This window comes from Chiloscyllium punctatum, chromosome 19 (genome assembly GCF_047496795.1).
Source record: "Chiloscyllium punctatum isolate Juve2018m chromosome 19, sChiPun1.3, whole genome shotgun sequence".
Classification (NCBI taxonomy): domain Eukaryota; kingdom Metazoa; phylum Chordata; class Chondrichthyes; order Orectolobiformes; family Hemiscylliidae; genus Chiloscyllium; species Chiloscyllium punctatum.
Window position 1 is genome coordinate 47,002,892 of NC_092757.1, and position 21,692 is coordinate 47,024,583.

The following is a 21,692-nucleotide window of genomic DNA, read 5'->3' on the forward strand; positions in this document are numbered from 1 at the left end:
ACCTGCACTGAAGAGTGGATTGTCATGCGCCTGGTATCAAGGCACGCTTAAGGACCCATCACAGGACATGCTATTGCAACATTTGTTGGTATAGAAGTAGTAAGACTTTGACTCGAGGGGCTTCAGAGAGTAGCAGCTCAGCAAAAAGGCCAGATCAGCTCAGGTAGAGTCCTTTTAACTTTCCTCTTTAGTCTTACAGCAGTTGAAATGGTAGTTAGGGCAGTCGCATGTGTTTTGGAGCTCAGGGTGATTTCTGTTGTCTCTGATGAGTACACTAGCAGAAAGTACATCCAGCTGCAGCTCCATGCACTCGATATTATTAGAGCTGGTGAGCACTTTGTAGAGAAGACGTTTAGTGAGGTGGTCACACCTAAGGTGCAGGCAGTGTAGCTGGGTGGCCACCAGGAAAGGGAGTAGGCAGACAGTGCAGGAATCCCCTATTTTGGGGACAGTCCGTATCACAGTGGAGGTGGCGTTGGATATATTAGAAATGTACGAAGGTGGATAAATTTCCTGGTCCTGACCAGATGGATGTGGCCATTCCCCCTCAATACCATTTTGGATACTTTATTTTGGGGGGGCAGGGGGAAGAAAAGAAACAGTGACTGTTCAGGGGAAAACAGTAGTCAGTGGCCACAAGACTGCCTCTGGGGCACAGCAGGAAAGGGTAAAGGTAAACAGAACCTTAGTGATAGGAGACTCCGTACTTAAGGGGACAAATTGCAGATTCTGTGCCACAAATGGGAATCCAGGATGGTGTGTGTGGCCACCCAGGTGCCAGGGTCCAGGATATGAGTGGCTGCAGAACATTCTCAAGCGGGAAGGTGAGCAGTCAGAAGTCACTGTGCATGTTGGCACAAATAGAGTCATAGAGATGTACAGCACAGAAACAGACCCTTCGGTCCAACCCATTCATGCCGGCCAGATACCCCAACCCAATCTAGTCCCACCTGCCAGCACCCAGCCCATATCCCTCCAAACCCTTCCTATTCATATACCCATCCACATGCCTCTTAAATGTTGCAATTGTATCAGCCTCCACCACTTCCCCTGAGGTCCTGTAGCATGATTATAGAGCAAGGAAGAAAAAAATTAGAAATCAGGACCTCTGATAATCTCCAGATTACCTGCAGTGTCACATGCTAGTGAGGGCAAGAACAGGAGACTATGACAGATGAATACATAGCTAAAGAATTAGTGCGGGGGGCAGGGATTCAGCCTTTTAGATCATTGGGATCTTTTCTGAGGCAGAGCTGATCTGTTCAAGAGGGACAGGTTGCATCTGAACTGAACTATCTTAGCAGCCAGGTTTGATAGTGCTACAGGAGAAGTTTAAACTAGATTGACAGGGGGTGGGATCCTCAACAGCAGGGAGGCAAGTACAAGGCTGAAAGAAGATACACTAGGAGAAAGTGAGGACTGCAGATGCTGGAGATCAGAGTTGAAAAAGTGTGGTGCTGGAAAAGCACAGCAGGTCAGACAGCATCAGAGGAGCAGGGAAAAAAAAAAATCCACATTTCGGGCATAAGCCCTTCTTCAGGAATTATGCCCGAAACGTCGATTTTCCTGCTCCTCGGATGCTGACTGACCTGTTGCGCTTTTCCAGCACCACACTGTACTAGATCTTCTTTCAGAGTTGCAAAGTCATCAGAAAAAAAAAGTGAAAAGACAGGTCAGGCTGAAATACGACAGGGAGCAAAGACTACCTGTTGGATTAAATTGCATCTCTCTCAATGCAAGAGGGCTAACAGGCAAGACTGATGAATTCAGGACATGGATAGGTACATGGAACTGGGATATTATAGCCATTACATAGCTGGGAAGTGGTCCAGGAAACGCAAGTGGAGTTTAATATAGTTAAGTGTGAGGTCTTGCATTTTGCAAAGTCAAATCAAGGTAGAAGTTTCATGGTGAATGATAGGGCTTTAAGGAGTGTAGTGGAACAGAGGGACCTTGGAGCTCAGGTTCTCAGTTCTGAAAATGGAGTCACAGGTAGACAGGGCAGTGAAGGTGGTTTTTGGCACACTGGCCTTCAAATCGGTCAGGGCACTGAATATGGAGGTTGGGAAGTTATGCTACAGTTATACAGGACGTTGGCGAGGTGATCTGTCCGGCTTCATTTCTTTGTAGCGATTGATACGACTGAATGACTTGGTAGGCCATTTCAGAGAGCAGTTGAGAGTCAATCACACTGCTCTGGCAGAATTAGTGGGTAAAGAAGACCCTGTTGAGCTTGACTGTGGGTCTGGAGTCATACAGGCCAGAATAGGTGAGGATGGCAGACTTCCTTCTAATTCCAGGATTTTTTAAAAAATTGAATTCCAATTCCACCATCTGCCATGACAGGTTTTGAACGCTGGTCCAAAATATTTTAAGTTTCTGGGTTAATACTCTAGTTATAAAAAATACCAATGGCCATTGCCTCCCTGGTTTTTAGGTAGCAGCATTCTACAGGGATGTGAGATGGGGGCAGGGATTCAGCCTTTTAGATCATTGGGACCTTTTCTGGGGCAGAGGTGATCTGCACTGTTGTTCATTATTTACACAAATGGTTTGTTTGAACTGGAGTTGAAGGAGTATATCAAAAATTGCAGATATGATTCAGGGTGGACACTCAGCAACAAGATTCCAAAACTAAACAAATAGTTCTAGTAACTGATAAATCCAGAAACTCCTCAGGTTGAATGCAGAAAGCAGTTGAGTTCAAAATGTGTAGTAACAAGAAAACCAGGATTTGATAACAGGGCAAGTTGAAGCAAGACAGAACAACATTTGCAGAGGCCTGTTGAGGAAAATAGCTTGCTCCTGTATAAAACTTAGTCACATCAGGAAAAAAATTAAAACGGGGGCATTATACTCAAGATGCCCTCCCTAACTTCAAAAAACAAGCATTTTATCAAATTCATCAAGAGACAGAACTCACCCACATGACACCTGCAGACCTTAAGGTGCAACAGATTTACAACCAGAACTTTTACATTAGATTCAAAACCACAGCTAGTGAAATATCTGGCCACATTTGAATTTTACACAGCATGCCCTCCATGTTTATTAAATCTGGCAGAAGACGTCCTGTTGTTATACTGCAGTTATGAAGCCATTTTATGCAGAGACTAGTTTAAACCCATCCAGGCAGATTTCTAAATCTGCAGAGATGAGGTATAACTACATATTACTGTTGACCGCAGTCAGTCATAAACACCACGCAAACTGCTTCATGAGCCAGGAAATAGCAAGAAGAATTGCTTAACTTTGCTTAGTTTCTCTTCATGAAATTGACATTGCAGAAGGAATGGAAATACATTGGAGGTGTGACCACACCATCACGTTTAACAATTATCTGGAATTCAAATCACAGCCCAATATATGAACTAAGTCTCAATCAGGAAAATAGTAGTAATATTGAAAACCTGACATAAATAAATTTTGAAAAAAATCATACCACAGATGAAGGTATAAGTTAAATATCCAAACAGTTGAAGCTAAAATACTTCCCAGCTATTCATTACACACTCCAAGCAAAGATAACTAAAGTAACGTAAAGCCAATAATTGTAATGTGAGCGAGTCAAATAGCTCAAAAACAAACAAACCCTTCCTCACAGTAAATCAATAGATGGATAGGAAGGAGAATCCAGAACAAGATAGCACAATCTTAAGATTAGAGGCAAGCCAGTTCAGAGTGAAGTCAGGAAGCCCTTCTTGTCTGGGAGGACTGACTTGTTGAAATATGGAATTTTTCTACTAATAGAAACTGGGTACTAGATAGTTAACAGAGCAAGATTTCTCCTGGTAAAGGGTATCAGGGATATCAAATGAAGCTAAATGGAATCAGTGTAGAAGGAGCTGCTTGTTGGAACAGGCCAAAGGAGCAGGATAGGACTGAAAAATGTGTTGCTGGAAAAGCACAGCAGGTCAGGCAGCAAAGGAGCAAGAGAATCGATGTTTCGGGCATAAGCCCTTCTTCAGGAATGAGCCGCATTCCTGAAGTAGGGCTCATGCCCGAAATGTTGACTCTCCTGCTCCTTTGTTGCTACCTGACCTGCTGTGCTTTTCCAGCAACACATTTTTCAGCTCTGATCTCCAGCATCTGCAGTCCTCACTTTCTCCAAAGGAGCAGGATAGTCAACAATTCGGTAGGTGTAGGGAATGCTGGATGACTAAAGAAATTAAGGGTTGGGTTAAGAAAAAGAAGGAAGGAAGCATATGTCAGGTATAGACAGGATAGATCGAGTGAATCCTTAGAAGAGTATAAAAGGCAGGAGGAGTTTACTGAAGAGGGAAATCAGGAAGGCAAAACAGGGACATGAGATAGCTTTGGCAAATAGAATTAAAAGGAGAAGCCAAAGGGTTTTTACAAATACATTAAGGACAAAAGGGTAACTAGGGAGAGAGTAGGGCCCCTCAAAGATCAGCAAGGCAGCCTTTGTGTGGAGCCACAGGAGATGGGGAGATACTAAACGAGTATTTTGCATCAGCATTTATTGTGGAAAAGAAATAGATGGTAACACCTTGCAAAATGTCCATATTACAGAGGAGGAAGTATTGGATGTCTTGAAACGCATAAAGATGGATAAATCCCCAGGACCTGATCCCCAGGATGTACCCTAGACCTCTGTGGGAAGCTAGGGAAGTGATTGCAGGGCCTCTTACTGAGATACTTGTATCACCGATATTCACAGGTGAGGTGCCGGAAAACTGGAGGTTGGCTAATGTGATGCCATCTTTTCAGGGTAGTGGTAAGGACAAGCCAGGAAACTATAGACCAGTAAGCCTAACATCAGTGGCGAGCAAGTTGTTGGAGGGAATCCTGAGGGACAGGATGTACATGTATTTGGAAAGGTGAGGACTGATTAGGGAGAGTCAACATGGCTTTGTGCATGGGAAATCATGTCTCAGGAACGTGTTTGCATTTTTTGAAGTAGTAACAAAGAGGATTGATGAGGGCAGAGCAGTAGATGTGATCTATATGGACTTCAGTAAGGTGTTCGACAAGGTTCCCCATGAGAGACTGGTGAGCAAGGTTAGATCTCATGGAATACAGGGAGAACAGGCTCAAAGGTAGAAGACAGAGGATGGTGGTGAAGGGTTGTTTTTCAGACTGGAGGCCTGTGACCAGTGGAGTGCCACAAGGATCGGTGCTGGGTCCACTACTTGTCGTCATTTATATAAATGATTTGGATGCGAGCACAAGAGGTACAGTTAGTAAGTTTGCAGATGACAACAAAATTGGAGGTGTAGTGGACAGTGAAGAAGGTTACCTCAGATTACACCAGGATCTTGATCAGATGGGCCAATGGGCTAAGTGGCAGATGGAGTTTAATTCAGATAAATGCGAGGTACTGCATTTTGGGAAAACAAATCTTAGCAGGACTTAGACACTTAAATGGTAAGGTCTTTTCCCTGGGGTGAGGGAGTCTAGAACTATAGGGGATAGGTTTAGAGTGAGAGGGAAAAGATATAAAAGAGATTGAAGGGGCAACGTTTTCACGCAGAGGGTGGTGCATGTATAGAATGAGCTGCCAGAGCAAGTGGTGGAGGCTGGTACAATTGCAACATTTAAAAGCCATTCGGATGGGTATATGAATAGGAAGGGTTTGGAGGGATATGGGCCAGGAGCTGGCAGGTGGGACTAAATTGGATTGGGATAACTGGTCGGCATGGACATGTTGGATCGATAGAGATGTGCAGCACAGAAACAGACCCTATGACTCTATAATTAAGTACTACAAAGCATTAGCTCTTCCTGGTTGGATAAATGGCCTTCATCTGTAATTAGTGCACGGTTGTAGTAAAGCAGTAATCACGAATGCTACATAATCTCACAAATTTATGATTAACAAATTCTCCAGATTCATATTCACCCCACTTATAACCACTTAGCAAAAAAAAAACTCGTTTCTTTGTCATCCCAAGTTCAAACCAAAATCTCCAAATACCAAAAAGTAGTAACCAAATTGAAATTCTACTTGAGCTGCAATTAGATTTTCATCAATTTAAAATCTGTGTAGTTTATTTATAGATATTCATCAAGCCGGACACAAACTTTAAGATCTCCTTATTCAAGTGAAAAAGTGCCCAACATCTTACCGCTCTCGGAGGAGATATAGCTGAAATCTATTAGCTAATTTCATTAGCTCAGTGAGAAATACATCATCCTCCTTCAGTTCAAGTTCATCTGTGTAAATCCATCGGAGCATCGCCATGGTTACTTCTGGATCTGCATCTGACAAGGTGAAAGAAAAAAAAAATCAATATACAATGAGAGAATGTAATAGGTATGAGGATGACAAGCTGTCATTCAACAAGGCCATGACTGAACCTTTCCATTAACAATATTTTTCTGTTCTATCCTCCGAACCCTTGGCCCAAAAGTCTATCAATTACAGTCCTGAGCAGACACATCAAATAAACATTCCACAGTCCACTGGGGTGACAGAACTCCAAAGCCAACACCTCCAAACAAATTTTTCATTTCAGTCCCAACTGCATGACCCCCTTGCCCTATGACCTTTACCTTTTAGGCAGAGGAAACAGTTTCCTCGCATCTACTCTATTAAGTTGGAAGTCACAACACCAGATTATAGTCCAACAGGTTTATTTGAAATCACAAGCTTCCAAAGCCCTGCTTCTTAGTCACGTGAAGTCTACCGTCAGCTAAAAATGTCACTTCCAACATAACCAGTCATTTCCTAAAGTCCACAGGATATAGGCCTACTTTATTCAGAGGTCAGCCCTCTTACTTCAGAATAATCAGTCTAGTGAACTTCTGTCGTACCCTCTCAGATAGGTATGCCCTGCTTTTGGGCAAGAGAAAAAAGGCACACAGTATTCCAGATACAGTCTCACTGAAACCCTGTATTAGTGTAACATGAATTCTTTATCTTTGTACTTCAACAGCTTTTCAATAACTGTGACATAGTAGCTGCCTTATAAACCACTTGTTGAACTTGCAAGTTAACTTTTTTCAATTTGTGTATAACGACACCATTCAAATATTAACATGGCTGTTTACATTTTCTCCTGTCATGGGGGATCATTCCAGAATTAAGGGAATTCTCAAAAATCAAGACAAAAGCATTCACCACTTGCATTTTTGAAAAAAAACTAATGTGGACCATTAGATCAGAGGTCCATCAACTTGTAGATGCATTAAAGTTTGCCTAAACTAATGGCTAGAACTGCAAGGTGGCCAGAGATAGACCCTTCCCATATTTTAGGTATTTGCCTGTAAAAACAGAGGAGAACCCAAGTTTGGTACTTACTCATGCTTTGGGCATCATGAAAAAGAAATGCCAGAAATTCAGCAATAGATAACGTGACATTGCCAGATGCTGTCAGAACTTCAAGCCACAGATGTACACATAATCGCCCAGGTCTCAGGCCCAAACTTAGTTCAGATTATTGCTAAAAACAAATGGGTGGCCACATCATTAGGCTGCCAGCTGACACTCATGAAGATTGATGCCAGCATCTTCATTAAGTGTTGCAGTCATGAGCAAACATCCCCAATCCATCAGTACTTATGATGGAAGGAAGGCCATTGATGGAGCAGTTGGTTGGGCCTTGGACACTATCCTGAGGAACTCCTGCAGAGAAGTCCTAGAGACTGACCAACAACCACAACCATCTTCCTTTTGTGCTGGGTATGACTCCAACCATTGGAGAGCGTTTCTACCGAGTCCCACTGACTCCAGTTTAGCTAGGATTCCTCAAAACCACACATGCTTATGGCATGCCTCAATATCAATTCTTTTAGTAAACCAGTACATTAAGGCCTCTATGGATTAGTTATTTGAACAGGCTGTGCTTAATATAAAACACTCCTTGTATAGTTGTTTAACCAAGCTGCAACAGCACAGATTACTTTTTCAACAAACACTCCAAAAATCAGTGCTATAATTTAAGGAAAAAAAAAAAAAGAGAGATATTGAATGGACGAGGTCAGCTAGAAATGAAGCTCAGTTAGTTTACTCATTTTAAAACAGAATCAATAAAATGGGCCTATATTCTTTGGAGTCAAGAGTGTGGTGCTAGAAAAGCACAGCAGGTCAGGCAGCATCCAAGGAGCAGGAAAAAAAAAAATCAACATTTCTGGCAAAAGCCCTTCAAAAGCTTTTGCCCGAAACATTGATTTTCCTGCTCCTCAGATGTGGGCTGACCCACCGCGCTTTTCCAGCGCCACACTCTCTATTCTAATTTCCAGCTTCTGCAGTCCTCACTTTCTCCTACATTCTCTGGACTTCAGGAGAACGAGATGAAGCAACTAAAATACTGAGGTGGCTTGACAAGGGAGATCCTAAGAGGTTGCTCCTCTGGACTAAAAAAAAAAGAGTAGAGCTAAGGGTCATCTCAGGATAAGGGGTCATCTGTTTGGGGCTGACAATGAGGAGAAATTCCTTCTCCCAAATGCTCAGGAAACTCAAATTCATGACTCCACAGGGTCCCAGTTGCTCAGCGCTCATATTTATGGTTGGATTAATAGAATTTTTGAACAATAAAGCGAATCCAGAGTCATGGACAGGATAATAGAGATGATACTTGAAGAGTCTTGACTAGTGGGCGCAGTTCTAGAAGCATAAAGATGAAGACTTGGTATAGATTATAAGTCTGTAACATAAAATCAAGGATGTTGAAAGCAATTGGATAGTAATGCAGTATGAGTAAGAGACCAAAAACCACTTTCTGAATCCATCCTGCACACCAACCTGACAGGTCAAGTTCACTGACAGAAGCAAGATTTGCCAGGCTCCAGGTATCACTGCGTGCTGCCAACACAAATTTGTGAACATTGATGTATCTTTCTCCAACCTTCACTTTCAGGTCACTGCAAGATAAAAAAAAAAGGTGTTAGTCATTTTGTCAGAAACTGGCCTACAGAGCAATGAGCCAAGCACGTGGTGCTAAATAAGTACAGCGGGTCAGGCAGCATCCAAGGAACAGAAGAATCGACGTTTCAGGCAAAAGCCCTTCATCAGGAATGAGGCACGTGGGCTGGGACAGTCCACACTTTCTCCTGCAGAAAGACGAGCGATTGTAAAGAAACCCCTATTTGAAAACTGCTAAGCAGGACGAGATGTTGGAAAACATTGAGAATGAACAATGGCAAAATTGAGGGGCTGGATGCAATCCAAGCGGTTTAGGAAAATCAAGGCATGAAGTTGCTTCAAACATGGAGGGGACATTGCAACAACAACAAAAAAAACCAAAGAATAAATTAGGGCAAATGACCAAATTAAATGAGAAATAAGTTCATCTAACATTCAAACGGACTGTTTTAGATGCAGAATTGATCAACTGAAAAATACCAAAGCTTCGCAGGGATCATGCTGTTAACTTAATGGGTTCTCCAGCAAAGCGTTATAGAAACAAAAAAAAAACTGACCCACTGGGAGTGGACTCATGCCCACTGTTGAGATGACAATTTATTAAAGATGCACATAGGTTAAAGCAACTGACTCAGAACATCTCAAAGCAGAAGTTAAACCTTTTGATTCACTGCAGTAAAACAACTAAAAAGATCACAAGGTTAAAAATCAGTCTTTACTTTGTCTTGCCTCTCCCAGCTAGTCGCAGCACCCAACTGCATCCCAAGCAATTCCACTTCTAATGGAGCAATACTGGCACAAAACTTAACTTAATATACTGATCACTGTGAATACACAGCCATCAATCCTAAGTTTCTTTCACAGGCTCATTACATTCACCTTCTTAACAAAGGATTCTAGATCTTTATCAATGTTAGCAACCCTAGATGATATCGGAGACACCTTCTTTCCAGGCTACTGCATCCTTCCTTCCTGTTAACTCTGACTTAACATATAAAGATAATGTAAGGTATGTAGAGAAAAGATAATCAGAGGGTTAGACTGGGTGGACAGAGCCTTTTTCCTTGGATGACTATGGCTAGCACAAGGGGATATAGCTTTAAATATCAAAAGGTAGTTTCTTTACTCAGTATTAGGGGCATGGAACGCACTGCCTGCAACAGTAGTAGACTCACCAACTTTAAAAGGCATTTAAATGGTCATTGGATAGGCATATGGATGAGAATGGAAAAGTGTAGGTTAGATAGGCTTCAGATTGTTTCCACAGCTCAGTGCAACATTGAGGGCCAAAGGGCCTGGATTGTGCTGTAATGTTCTATGTTCTAAGACTAGGCCTGGCCTTGTACTGCACAACCTCCTCTCACGGGCAATCCCTTAGTTCCTGAATGACTAGAACTGGACATAGTATTCAAGATGCGATCCGATCCTAACAATGAACAACTGAAGCATGAACTAGAAAGCTACTCAGCATCTTGTTTCCTTTGTTGAATACAGACTGCAATGCAGACCAATAAAATTCTTGGATCTTCCAAATGTTGCTGACTTCATATTGTCATTTTATTCACTCTTCCAACATACAGTATTTCACATGTATACAAAATCCATGTTACATTTTATTAACATTTCCTAGCTTCCAAGCTGTTGCTATACTTAATAAGTGTGAAGCAATTTAAGTTGCCTGAAACTTCTGAAGCCAAAATCACTAGTAAATTCCCAACTGGAAAGTTTCACAATGATTATAAAGGCTCTGCAGGATTTAGCCACTTCAGTGGTGTGCAAACATCAGTCATTACACATTAATAATGACAGGCTCATGAGTCAAACTTCCTGCCCTATACACTGGCTCAGAATTAGACTTCCTCCTCCTTACTGTAAACCACCTCATCAAGGACATCTTCTCTGGCATCAAGTGGTATTAAAATTGCCAAGATGCTCAGAATCAGCATTTGTTTTCCAAAATGTAGGCTTTAAAAAAAAAAAAAGAATTTTTCAGTGCAATTGTCCTCTTATTTAAAATGAGCCACTGCTATTAAATCCATCTAAGAGTAGTCCTGGATGTGCACCAGTTACATGACCGGAGAGAGGAAAGTCAAGGCTTGTAAAGCATAAAACCCATATCCCACTTCTTAGAGATATTCACTTCATCCTATTAAAAGCTTTCCCCAGAGACTAAACTTCTCTTCCAAATACTCATGTGGTAGAGGCAGGCACAAGAGCATAATTTAGATGGATAAATGAATGAGCAGCAAGCAAAGGGATACACATTCAAAAATAGCTGATAGGTTTAGAGAAAGGATCTGGATCAGCACAGGCTTGGTGGGCCAAAGAACCTGTTTCTGTGCTGTAATTTTCTTTGTTCTATACCACCCTCATGAGTTGCCCATTATTTCAAATAGACACAATCAGGTGAAACAAACAGGAAAAGCCTTTAATAAATAAAACAAAGCTCAGATTCATGTAGAGTATATATGTCCCAGGAATTAATTTTGGCCCCGATTGATGCCCTTTGTTAATTCTTGATAATTTCCTTTATGATCCTACATTAGTCCAGTAGTCACTTTCATTGCTTGAATTTATAAAAGTCTGGGGTTCTGTTAGTTATGACTTTACTTTATACTCTCTTCAGCTTTTTATTGTTTATATAGTCAGAGAGATGTAGAGCAGAAACAGACCCTTCAGTCCAACTTGCTCATGCCGACCAGATATCCCAACCCAATCTAGTCCCACCTGCTAGCACATGCCCCATACCCCTCCAAACCGTTCCTATTCATATACCCATCCAAATGCCTTATAAAATGTTGCAATTGTACCAGCCTCCACCACTTCCTCTGGCAGCTCATTCTATACACGTACCACCCTGTGTGAAAACATTGCCCCTTAGGTCTCTTTTATATCTTTCCCCTCACACTAAATCTATGCCCTCTCATTCTGGACTCCCCAACCCAGGGAAAAGACTTTGCCTATTTATCCTATCTAGGCCCCTCATAATTTTATAAAACCTCTACAAGGTCACCCCTCAGCCTCCGATGCTCCAGGGAAAACAGCCCCAACTTGTTCAGCCTCGCCCTATAGCTCAAATCCTGGCAACATCCTTGTAAATCTTTTCTGAACCCTTTCAAGTTTCACATCTTTCCGATAGGAAGGAGACCAGAATTGCATGCAATATTCCAACAGTGGCCTAACCAACGTCCTGTACAGCCACAATATGACCTCCCAACTCCTGTACTCAATACTCTGACCAATAATAAAAGGAAAGCATACCAAACGCCACCTTCACTATCCTATCCACCTGCAACTCCACTTGCATGAAGCTATGAACCTGCACTGCAAGGTCTCTTTGTTCAGCAACACTCTCTAGGACATTACCATTAAGGTGTGTAAGTCCTGCTAAGATTTGCTTTCCCAAAATGCAGCACCTCACATTTATCTAAATTAACCTCCATCTGCCACTTCTCAGCCCATTGGCCCATCTGGTCAAAATCCCACTGTAATCTGAGGTAACCCTCTTTGCTGTCCACTACACCTCCAATTTTGGTGTCATCTGCAAACTTACTAACTGTACTTCTTATGCTCACATCCAAATCATTTATGTAAATGACAAAGTGGATGACCCAGCACTGATTCTTGTGGCATTCCACTGGTCACAGGCCTCCAGTCTGAAAAGCAACCCACCACCACCGCCCTGTTTTCTACCTTGGAGCCAGTTCTGTATCCAATTGTCTAGCGCTCCTGTATTCCGTGAGATCCAACCTTGCCAATCAGTCTCCCATGGGGAACCTTGCCGAATGCCTTAAGTCCATTTGATCACATCTACCGCTCTGCCCTCAATCCTCTTTGTTACTTCATCAAAAAAAAAACTCAATCGAGTTTGAGAGACATGATTTCCCACGCACAAAGCCATGCTGACTATCCCTGATCAGTCCTTGCCTTTCCAAATACATGTACATCCTGTCCTTCAGGATTCCCTCCAACAACTTGCCCACCACCGAGGTCAGGCTCACCGGTCTACAGTTCCCTGGCTTGTCCTTACCGCCCTTCTTAAACAGTGGCACCATGTTAGCCAACCTCCAGTCTTCCGGCATCTCACCTGTGACTATCAATGATACAAATATCTCAGCAAGAGGCCCAGCAAATACTTATCTAGATTCCCACAGAGTCCTAGAGTATTCCTGGGGATTTATCCACCTTCGCCTATTTCAAGACATCCAGCACTTTCTCCTCTGTAATATGGACATTTTGCAAGATATCACCATCTATTTCCCTACATTCCATATCTTCCATATCCTTTCCCACAGTAAATACTGATGCAAAATACTTGTCTGAAATCTCCCCCATTTCCTGCAGCTCCACACAAAGGACGCCTTGTGATCTTTGAGCGGGCCCTATTCTCTCCCTAGTTACCCTTTTGTCCTTAATCTATTTGGAAAAAATCTTTGGATTCTCCTTAACTGTATTTGCCAAAGCTATCGCATGTCCCCTTTTCTTCCCCCTCCTGACTTCCCTCTTAAGTACACTCCTATTGCCTTTATACTCCAAGGATTCACTCTATATATCCTGTCTATATCTTACATATGCTTCCTTCTTAACCAAATCCTCCCATTTTCCAGCCGTCCCTTTACCTGCAAACCTCTGCACCAATCAACTTTTGAAAGTTCTTGCCTAATACCGTCAAAATTGGCCTTTCTCCAATTTAGAACTTCAACAATTAGGTCCATCCTTTTCCATCACTATTTTAAAACTAATAGAATTATGGTCACTGGCCCCAAAGTGCTCCCCCACTGACACCTCAGTCACCTGCCCTGCCTTATTTCCCCAAGAGTAGGTCAGATTTTGCACCTTTTCTAGTAGGTTCATCCACATACTGAATCAAGAAGTTCTCTTGTACACACTTAACAGTTTCCTTTCCAACTAAACCCTTAACACTATGGCAGTCCCAGTCGATGCTTGGAAAGTTAAAAATCCCTATCATAAGCACCCTTGGGTCACTGCAGACTTGATGGGCTGAATGGCCTCATTCCACACTTGAAATTCTATGAATTATTAAAAGATGAACTAGATTGCTGCATATCTAACACAGTGCAATCAACACCTCAAAAATCAAAATTAAAACTTCTGCTGTAAAGAGCTAGATGTAAAATGAAAGCGCATGTTTTTAAATCATACAAAACAACTATACTTAAGGATCCATTTCCTGAAAGACAGAACCTAATAGAGTGAAGGTGTTTGCAAGTGTAAACAGGTATGGCGAAAGTGCATTATAGGTGGCATTCTGGTCTACAGCCAGTTTGGAACTCCACTTTATGCATTCACTTCAGCCAATGGTGATGTATTTTTCCTGAAATCAACATTATGCCATGAATGATGAATTTCTAAATCCAGAAGAAAAAAGCTCTTTCTACATTGCAGTAACAGGACAACACTTATTTCACAAGTCAGGGGTCTTCCATATTAACTGTGAACATAGATCTAATCAAAACAACCTAGTAAACCAAACCGGAATCTTTGTTCGTAAAATAATCTTAAAACAAAAAGCTAGTATTACTACTGCTGCCTGATGACTCCTGGCAGAGTGCACATTCAGGAGAATAGAAAAGCTGCTGACCAATCTTACTTCAAGCTATATGAGAAAAATCAGCGCAAAACAGATAAAAGCATTCTCTTCATTCTGTTGCTCCCAGCCTAGAAAATGGACATTCCTACGGTCCCCTTATAAACACAGAAGACTGATCTATTAAGTAGAAACTAACTGCAATGATTAAAAAGGTACACAGGAAATATGCAGACAATTTTTAGAATCCATGATTATAATGCATAATCCAAGCATTTACAATCAAAAATATTTAATCACTATGCCATCCAGGAATAAGTACACATTATGCAGTTCATTTTGTGGGATCAGTCTGAAAAAGGATGCATCTCAGTAAAAGTGCTGTGTGCTGAAAAGACAGGAAGTCCCATTCAGACTGGTTGGCACTAGAGCAGACAAGCTGAAGAGGCACTCAAGGTTAATTTATGGCACATGATTAGAGCACCATTGCTTGAGTACATATATTCTGACATCAATGATCAACTTGCAATTTTTATGGAAAAAGAAATCTGGTCGACAGCTCAATTATAATAGTAAAGCAAATTTTGTTTTAACCAGTATCTTATCAGCCAGCACTCAAACTGGCAAAAGTTATACACCTCATACCAGATGTTTACCTATTATCATCTCGATCTCAGAGTAAAGACTAGAGTGGTGCTGGAAAAGCACAGCAGGTCAGGCAGCATCTGAGCAGGAAAAAGAAACCAATATTATTTTGTGCAGGAGCCCTTCATCAGGATCTCTGTAGTAAGAGAGAGAGTGAGAAGACTCTCTGCAAGCAAGTAAAGTTGCATTATTAAGTGATTTATGCTGTAAATAAGTACTATAGCAATGTGCATACCCCTTGCATTACATTTCTATTACTTAATGTGTGCTTTTATATTGATTTCATGGACCTCGATCAACTGGAATATTTGATCAACCTGCACATTCCCTGTTCCCCTAGGTACCAGTTAACATAATGTCTGTAGTTTCTATCAGTTTAACAGACCTGGTTATGTCCCAACATCCAATCTCTTAACACAGTCAATGCATTAAGATTTACCTGTACTGTTCTTGCTGGTAAAGCTCAGACACAATAGACAGCAGTCGGCAAACGAAGGAGTCACTGGAATTCTCTAGGTTGGATGTGGCTGCAAGCATGGTACATCTCTTCTCCGTCTGTGCCAGCTTCTGTTGCATTTTCACATACTCCTGGCGGAGAAGTGCCAGGTGTTTCTGCAGCTTAGCAACCTCCTCTGTATCAAATAACACAAGAACAGTCAGACAATGAAACACTCAAAAAACAATAAGTGACAAGTAACTCTCAGACCCTAGTGCTAAGTAAACTTAAAGCCTTTGCTAAATTGTTTTAACGTGCATTTCACAAATTGTCAGTTTTTTTGTTTATTCTGCAAAAAGTTAAAAAATACCCAATTTGTTGCGCTACTGCTACAGACTATCCAGGGCCTAGGGTCAGTAAAAAGGTTTTTAATCTTTGGCATAGAGGGAATGAGGTTTCCACATAAATCAGCATCTGCCCCCTAATTTGTTAGGTTGATCCTATCAGTCTAATCCCATGAGCAAATTTAAAGAAGGAATTAGCACAGGAAGTCCAGTTACAAGCCCCCCCACTACCCCAACTCTCCCACCAAAAACCTGGTCTATTTGGAATTGTTACTGCTCACTGAGTCAAAGACTTTTACCAAAATCCCCATGGCCTCCTCAAACCCAAATCCTACCCAGTGAACTCCCTTATCCTGCCTGGCTGTTTATTTTTTTTTAAAAACTGGACTCCTGAGATATAGAAGTGTCCATACCAAGGTGTGGAGAAATTCACAAAACTGCTTGGCTGTCACAGAATACTCACACTGCCCTCCTTGAGACACACACCGTTTTAGAAAATCCTGACAGGAGTGGAGGGAATGCAGATGGACAAAGCCAAGCATATAGTAATATAATTGCTCAGATACAATACCTTAGTCAATTTTCTTTTGCCTGCACTCCTCCTGCTTCTACAATCCTATCATCATAGAGAGGGCAGCCTGTCTAACCACTGAGTGAAAATGGTACACTCACCCCCATTACACCACACTCAGCTTCAAGAGCAGAAATCAGAGATGCAGCACACCACAGGTATAATGACACCCACTCCACCAGCCTCCACATACAAGGGACTGATTAGATTAGTGCCGGTGATTCACTCACAAATACAGGCAATACTGGAGAAATGGTTTTTCTCTCCACTGATGCTGCCAGACCTGCTGAGCTTCTTCAGCATGGTGTTTGTTGAAGATTTTCAGCACCCTCAGCTTGTTGCTCAGTGATTTGCTCATGGCTGCAGTGGAGCAGTGAATACCATGTTTAATCCTACCACCCATTTATTGCAGCTGAACCAGTAAGAAAATAATTAATGGAACCACTCATTAATATTCCCATTTGATGCCAAAACCAGAGCAGAGGTGCTGTACATCTACCCTGGGACAAACAATATTAAAAAGTCAACCAAACATGGACACTATAGAGTCAGAAATCCCATGAGCATTCCGACTCTCACAGGGACAGCAGGCACCATCTCACACAACCCCAGAAGCAGATATTTACAGTAAGAGTCATAGAGATGTACAGCACAGAAACAGACCCTTCAGTTCAACTCGCCCATGCCGACCAGATATCCTAACCTAATCTAATCACATTTGCTAGCACATTGCCCTCTAAACTCTTTCTATTCATATAGGTAAAAACAATGATCGCAGATGCTGGAAACCAGATTCTGGATTAGTGGTGCTGGAAGAGCACAGCAGTTCAGGCAGCATCCAAGGAGCTTCGAAATCGATGTTTCGGGCAAAAGCCCTTCATCAGGAATAAAGGCAACGAGCCTGAAGTATGGAGAGATAAGATAGAGGAGGGTGGGGGTGGGGAGAGAGTAGCATGAGTACAATGGGTGAGTGGGGGAGGAGATGAAAGTGATAGGTCAAGGAAGAGAGGGTGGAGTGGATAGGTGGAAAAGGAGATAGGCAGGTTGGACAAGTCCAGACAAGTCATGGAGACAGTGCTGAGCTGGAAGTTTAGAACTAGGGTGAGGTGTGGGAAGGGGAAATGAGGAAACTGTTGAAGTCCACATTGATGCCCTGGGGTTGAAGGGTTCCGAGGCGGAAGATGAGGCGTTCTTCCTCCAGGCGTCTGGTGGTGAGGGAGCGGCGGTGAAGGAGGCCCAGGACCTCCATGCCCTCGGCAGAGTGGGAGGGGGTGTTGAAATGTTGGGCCACGGGGCGGTGTGGTTGATTGGTGCGGGTGTCCTGGAGATGCTCCCTAAAGCGCTCTGCTAGGAGGCGCCCAGTCTCCCCAATGTAGAGGAGACCGCATCGGGAGCAACGGATACAATAAATGAAAAGAGTGGATGTGCAGGTGAAACTTTGACCATTCCCACTGACACTCCAGTTGAGTTCTGCCAAGATCACTCGGCTCCTGACCCTCATTACAACCTTGGTCTGAATATGGACCACACAGTCAAATTCCAGAAGGGAGGCAAGCGTGAATGCCCTTGACCAGTACGGGTGTATTTAACAGTGTCGCATCAAGGAGTCCTAGTAAAACTAGGGTCAATGGGAATTAGGAGACAAACACTCATTGTTAGAGCTGTACCTGGCACATAGGAAGATGGTTGTGGTTGTTTAGGGTCAATCATTTCAGCTCCATCTCTGCAGGAACTGCACAGGATAGTGCCCTAAGCCTAATCATCCTCAACTGCTTCAGTTATCTATCCTGCACCAGAAGGTCAGAAGCAGAAGTGGACATGTACAGTTTGTGCTCAAGGAGTCAGAAACACTCCTTAACATTGCAAGGTCTGGACAACATTCATGTTGGGGGCTAATAAGTGGCAAGTAATCTTTACAATGCAAGCGTGAGACAGTGACCATTCCAACAAGAAACTTATTTTTTGACATTCATGGCATTCCCAATACAATCACCCATTAACCATTCTCTGGAAGTCACCATTGACCAGAATTGAATTTGACTAGCCGTATAAGTTTTGTGGCTCAAGGACAGGTCAGAGGCTGAAATTCCACAGCAAATAACCAATGTCCAGAATTTCCAAAGCCTATTCACCATGTACAAGGCACAGGTCAGGGTGTGATGGATTCGACATCGGCACTGATATGTACAGCTCCAACACCACAATAAGCTTGACTCAGAACAAAGAAGCCCATTTGATCAACACGCAACTGTCACTTCAAAACATTTACTGGCCTCGCACTGTGCATGAGGCAGCAGGGAGCACTATCTAAAAGTTTCATTGCAGCAAGGCAACACCCACAACCCAAAGTTAAGGTCTACAAAGATAAGGCACTCGTTACATGATGAATTTAGGCACATTTGTTTCACCCATTGAGAGTGGCTGAAGTGAAGGGTACAGATGCACTTAAGGGGAAGCCAGATATCCTCCTTTTCTTTCTCCCTTGGATATGCTGATAGTAAGATGGAAAAAAGATGGGCACAGACTCATGTAAATGCACTATCAGCACAGACCAGTTGGTCAAATAGCTGGTATGTGTAAGTTTATACAATCAAATACACAATGATAGTTAAAATTCCAATCTGTTGTCATTAGTCACCACTACTGATGCAAGAGAAAGAACAACCAGTGATGAGAGATCAGTCAGAGCCTGTGTGTTTCATATGCAATCTTGGGAGGGCACACCACCAAGGGCCAATATTTGTTGCTCACCTTGAACTACCTTTGAGAAAATGGCCAAGAGTCTTCTAGAGCCTCAAAACAAAATATGCCTTGCACCCACAGTGTCACTGAGAAAGGAGTTCAAAATTCTGGCACAATAACAAAGTAATGTTGATCTCTTTCCTAATCAACTTGACTGCACAAGTTCAAGAGGGGAAATAGCCTATTCGTTACTCTATTTGCCATTTCCTTTGCAATGTAAATGGCCTTGAACTTGGTTCCCTCCTTTTTCCATTTCATTAGAATGTACCTTACCTATAACATCTCCAGAAGAGGTGGCCATATTTTCTGTTAGTTCTTGGTCATTTTTCCTCAAGTCAACCAATGTCTTCTACCAACATCACCCAACAACATCACCCCATTGCCAATTTAAATGTTTACTTCATGTTTTTCCATCCTCACCATTATTCACCTGAACCTTACAAAGATCATGCATGCCAAAGTGCTCCTTACAGACTGCTGGCTACCTCAGTTCACAGTCACCCATAAACACTTCTGCTCTGACTGAGATGAACCATTTCAGAGATCCCTCCCCAACCTTTTCCCTTTACTCCAACAAAACCCTAGTTAACACTTGGGTAATTAAAAAGTTCCCTTTTCCCTCCATCAGATTTTCCTGCAACCTTATTCCTCTCACTCAGGGATGAAGCATGATCATAGCCTTTGTTTTTCTCAGCTCTAAACAGATGGATTCAGACTCTAATGCTTCAAAGGAAGTCATTTTTTCTAATGTTATAATCAATACTCCCACTCCATCTCCCTTTTCTCATTTATGAACACTGTCTCCTTGATGTACATAATCATTTTTTAAAACCATGTTTCTGCTTTTGCTACTTTATCAGATGCCCACGTTTTTTTGCGCTTGTAGATCACTAACCTTGTTTTATGTATTCCTGAGTCCCTTTCGAGTCTGCTCCTTTCTAATATGGTACTGTTCCCTTCTATACTACAACACCACATTCCCATTTTATGCATCTTATTCCTCTTTTCTACCTGTTGGTTCCCAGCCTCCCTCTAAATTTAGTTTCAATCCTCCTCAATCACACTAATAATTCACCCCGGTCTCAGAACGATAGAGGTCAGACCCATCCCTTTGGATGAAAGGGTGGCATGGTGGCTCAGTGGTTAGCACTGCTGCCTCACAGCACCAGGGATCCGGGATCAATTCCAGCCTCCAGTGACTGTCTGTGTGGAGTTTGCCCATTCTCCCAGTGTCTGCGTGGGTTTGCTCCAGTTTCGCTCCAGTTTCCTCCCATAATCCAAAGATGTGCAGGCCAGGTGAACTGACCATGCTAAATTGCCCATAGTGTTAGGTGCGCTAGTCAGAGATAAATATAAAGTAGGGGAATGGGTTTGGGTGGGTTACTCTTCGGAGGGTTGGTGTGGACAGTGGGGGCGGGGGCGGGGAGGGTGACACACAGTGACTTATTTCCACACTGTGGAGAATCTAATCTAAATTACCCCCTCCTACTCAACAATCTCAATGGCCCAACAGGTAGTAACCATCTCACCTCAAGCAAGAGGCACAGAGAGGAAACACAGATTACCACATGGTGGGGGGCAATGGTGATGACCCCAGGGGGAGGAGGGGGGGGGAAGAGAGGGGGGGGGGGGGAAAGAGAGAAAGAAGGGAGAGGTGGGGAGGGGATGGGGCAGTGTGTGTGTGTGTGTGTATGGGGGGGGGGGGGGGGGAAGGTGGAGAGAGGGGAGGGGGAGGAGGGGGGAGGGGGAGGAGGGGGGAGGGGGAGGAGGGGGATGGGGCAGTGTGTGTGTGGGGGGGGGGGAGAAGGTGGAGAGAGGGGAGGGGGAGGAGGGGGGAGGGGGAGGAGGGGGAGGAGGGGGGAGGGGGAGGAGGAGGAGGGGCAGTGTGTGTGTGTGTGGGGGGGGGGGGGGTGTTGGGGGTGAATCTGGGGAACGGGGGTCGGCACTGGCTGCGGGTGGGGTCGCTCTCCGGTCCGGCTCGGGGGGGGGGGGGGGGGGGCTGCAGAGCGGGCCCGGTGACCACGGGCGCTCGGGTGTGTCCGGGCACAGAGGCTACATCTCTCGGCCCCTGGCTCCCCGCCGCCCAACACAGGACCCGCGTCCCCGCCTGAAGCCGCCGCGGCGCTGACAGCTCCTACCTTCCGCCATGTTGGCCCCGGCCGCTCTCGCGATAACCAACCCCTGCCTCCCCCTCCCCCTGTAATAATGGTAGCGCCCGTGTCAGGGGCGGGGCCTCTCTTAAAGCGGGACTGCCCCTGACTTAATATAGTCTCTCACCCTTAATCCATGCAGCTCATCTCCTGTTCACTTCTAATCTCATAAAACTTGTTAACACTTTTGTTTGTATTTTAAACACTGCATTCATGAAGTGAGGATTATAAATTGTACAGTTGAAAATAGTAGTTCACAATAAAATTGAATGTTTTAGAGAAACAAGGTTAACGTTTCCAGTCAAACATAACTCTTTTGAGAATTTTTAGAATGCTATTTTATTCATTGTGTTGCTAATGGATAAAATTAAAGTATTCAACGCCAGAAGTAGAATCATACATTACTGGATATTACAAAATCCATCAAAT

At 43.2% G+C, this 21,692-nt stretch overlaps 1 protein-coding gene across 1 annotated transcript in view; it reads right to left on the reverse strand.

Annotated features, from left to right (window-relative positions):
• The window catches only part of ankfy1 (ankyrin repeat and FYVE domain containing 1), a 75,079-nt gene extending 53,809 nt beyond the window's left edge, over nucleotides 1-21,270 (reverse strand). Inside the window, exons 1-4 of the mRNA XM_072589326.1 lie at nucleotides 21,252-21,270; nucleotides 15,460-15,652; nucleotides 8,708-8,826; nucleotides 6,090-6,225 (exon numbers count right to left, since the gene is read on the reverse strand). Coding sequence (XP_072445427.1) covers nucleotides 6,090-6,225; nucleotides 8,708-8,826; nucleotides 15,460-15,652; nucleotides 21,252-21,261 — 458 coding nt within the window. The 5' untranslated portion in view covers nucleotides 21,262-21,270. The remainder of the gene's footprint in view (nucleotides 1-6,089; nucleotides 6,226-8,707; nucleotides 8,827-15,459; nucleotides 15,653-21,251) is intronic.
• Between the last annotated feature and the right edge of the window lie 422 nt (nucleotides 21,271-21,692).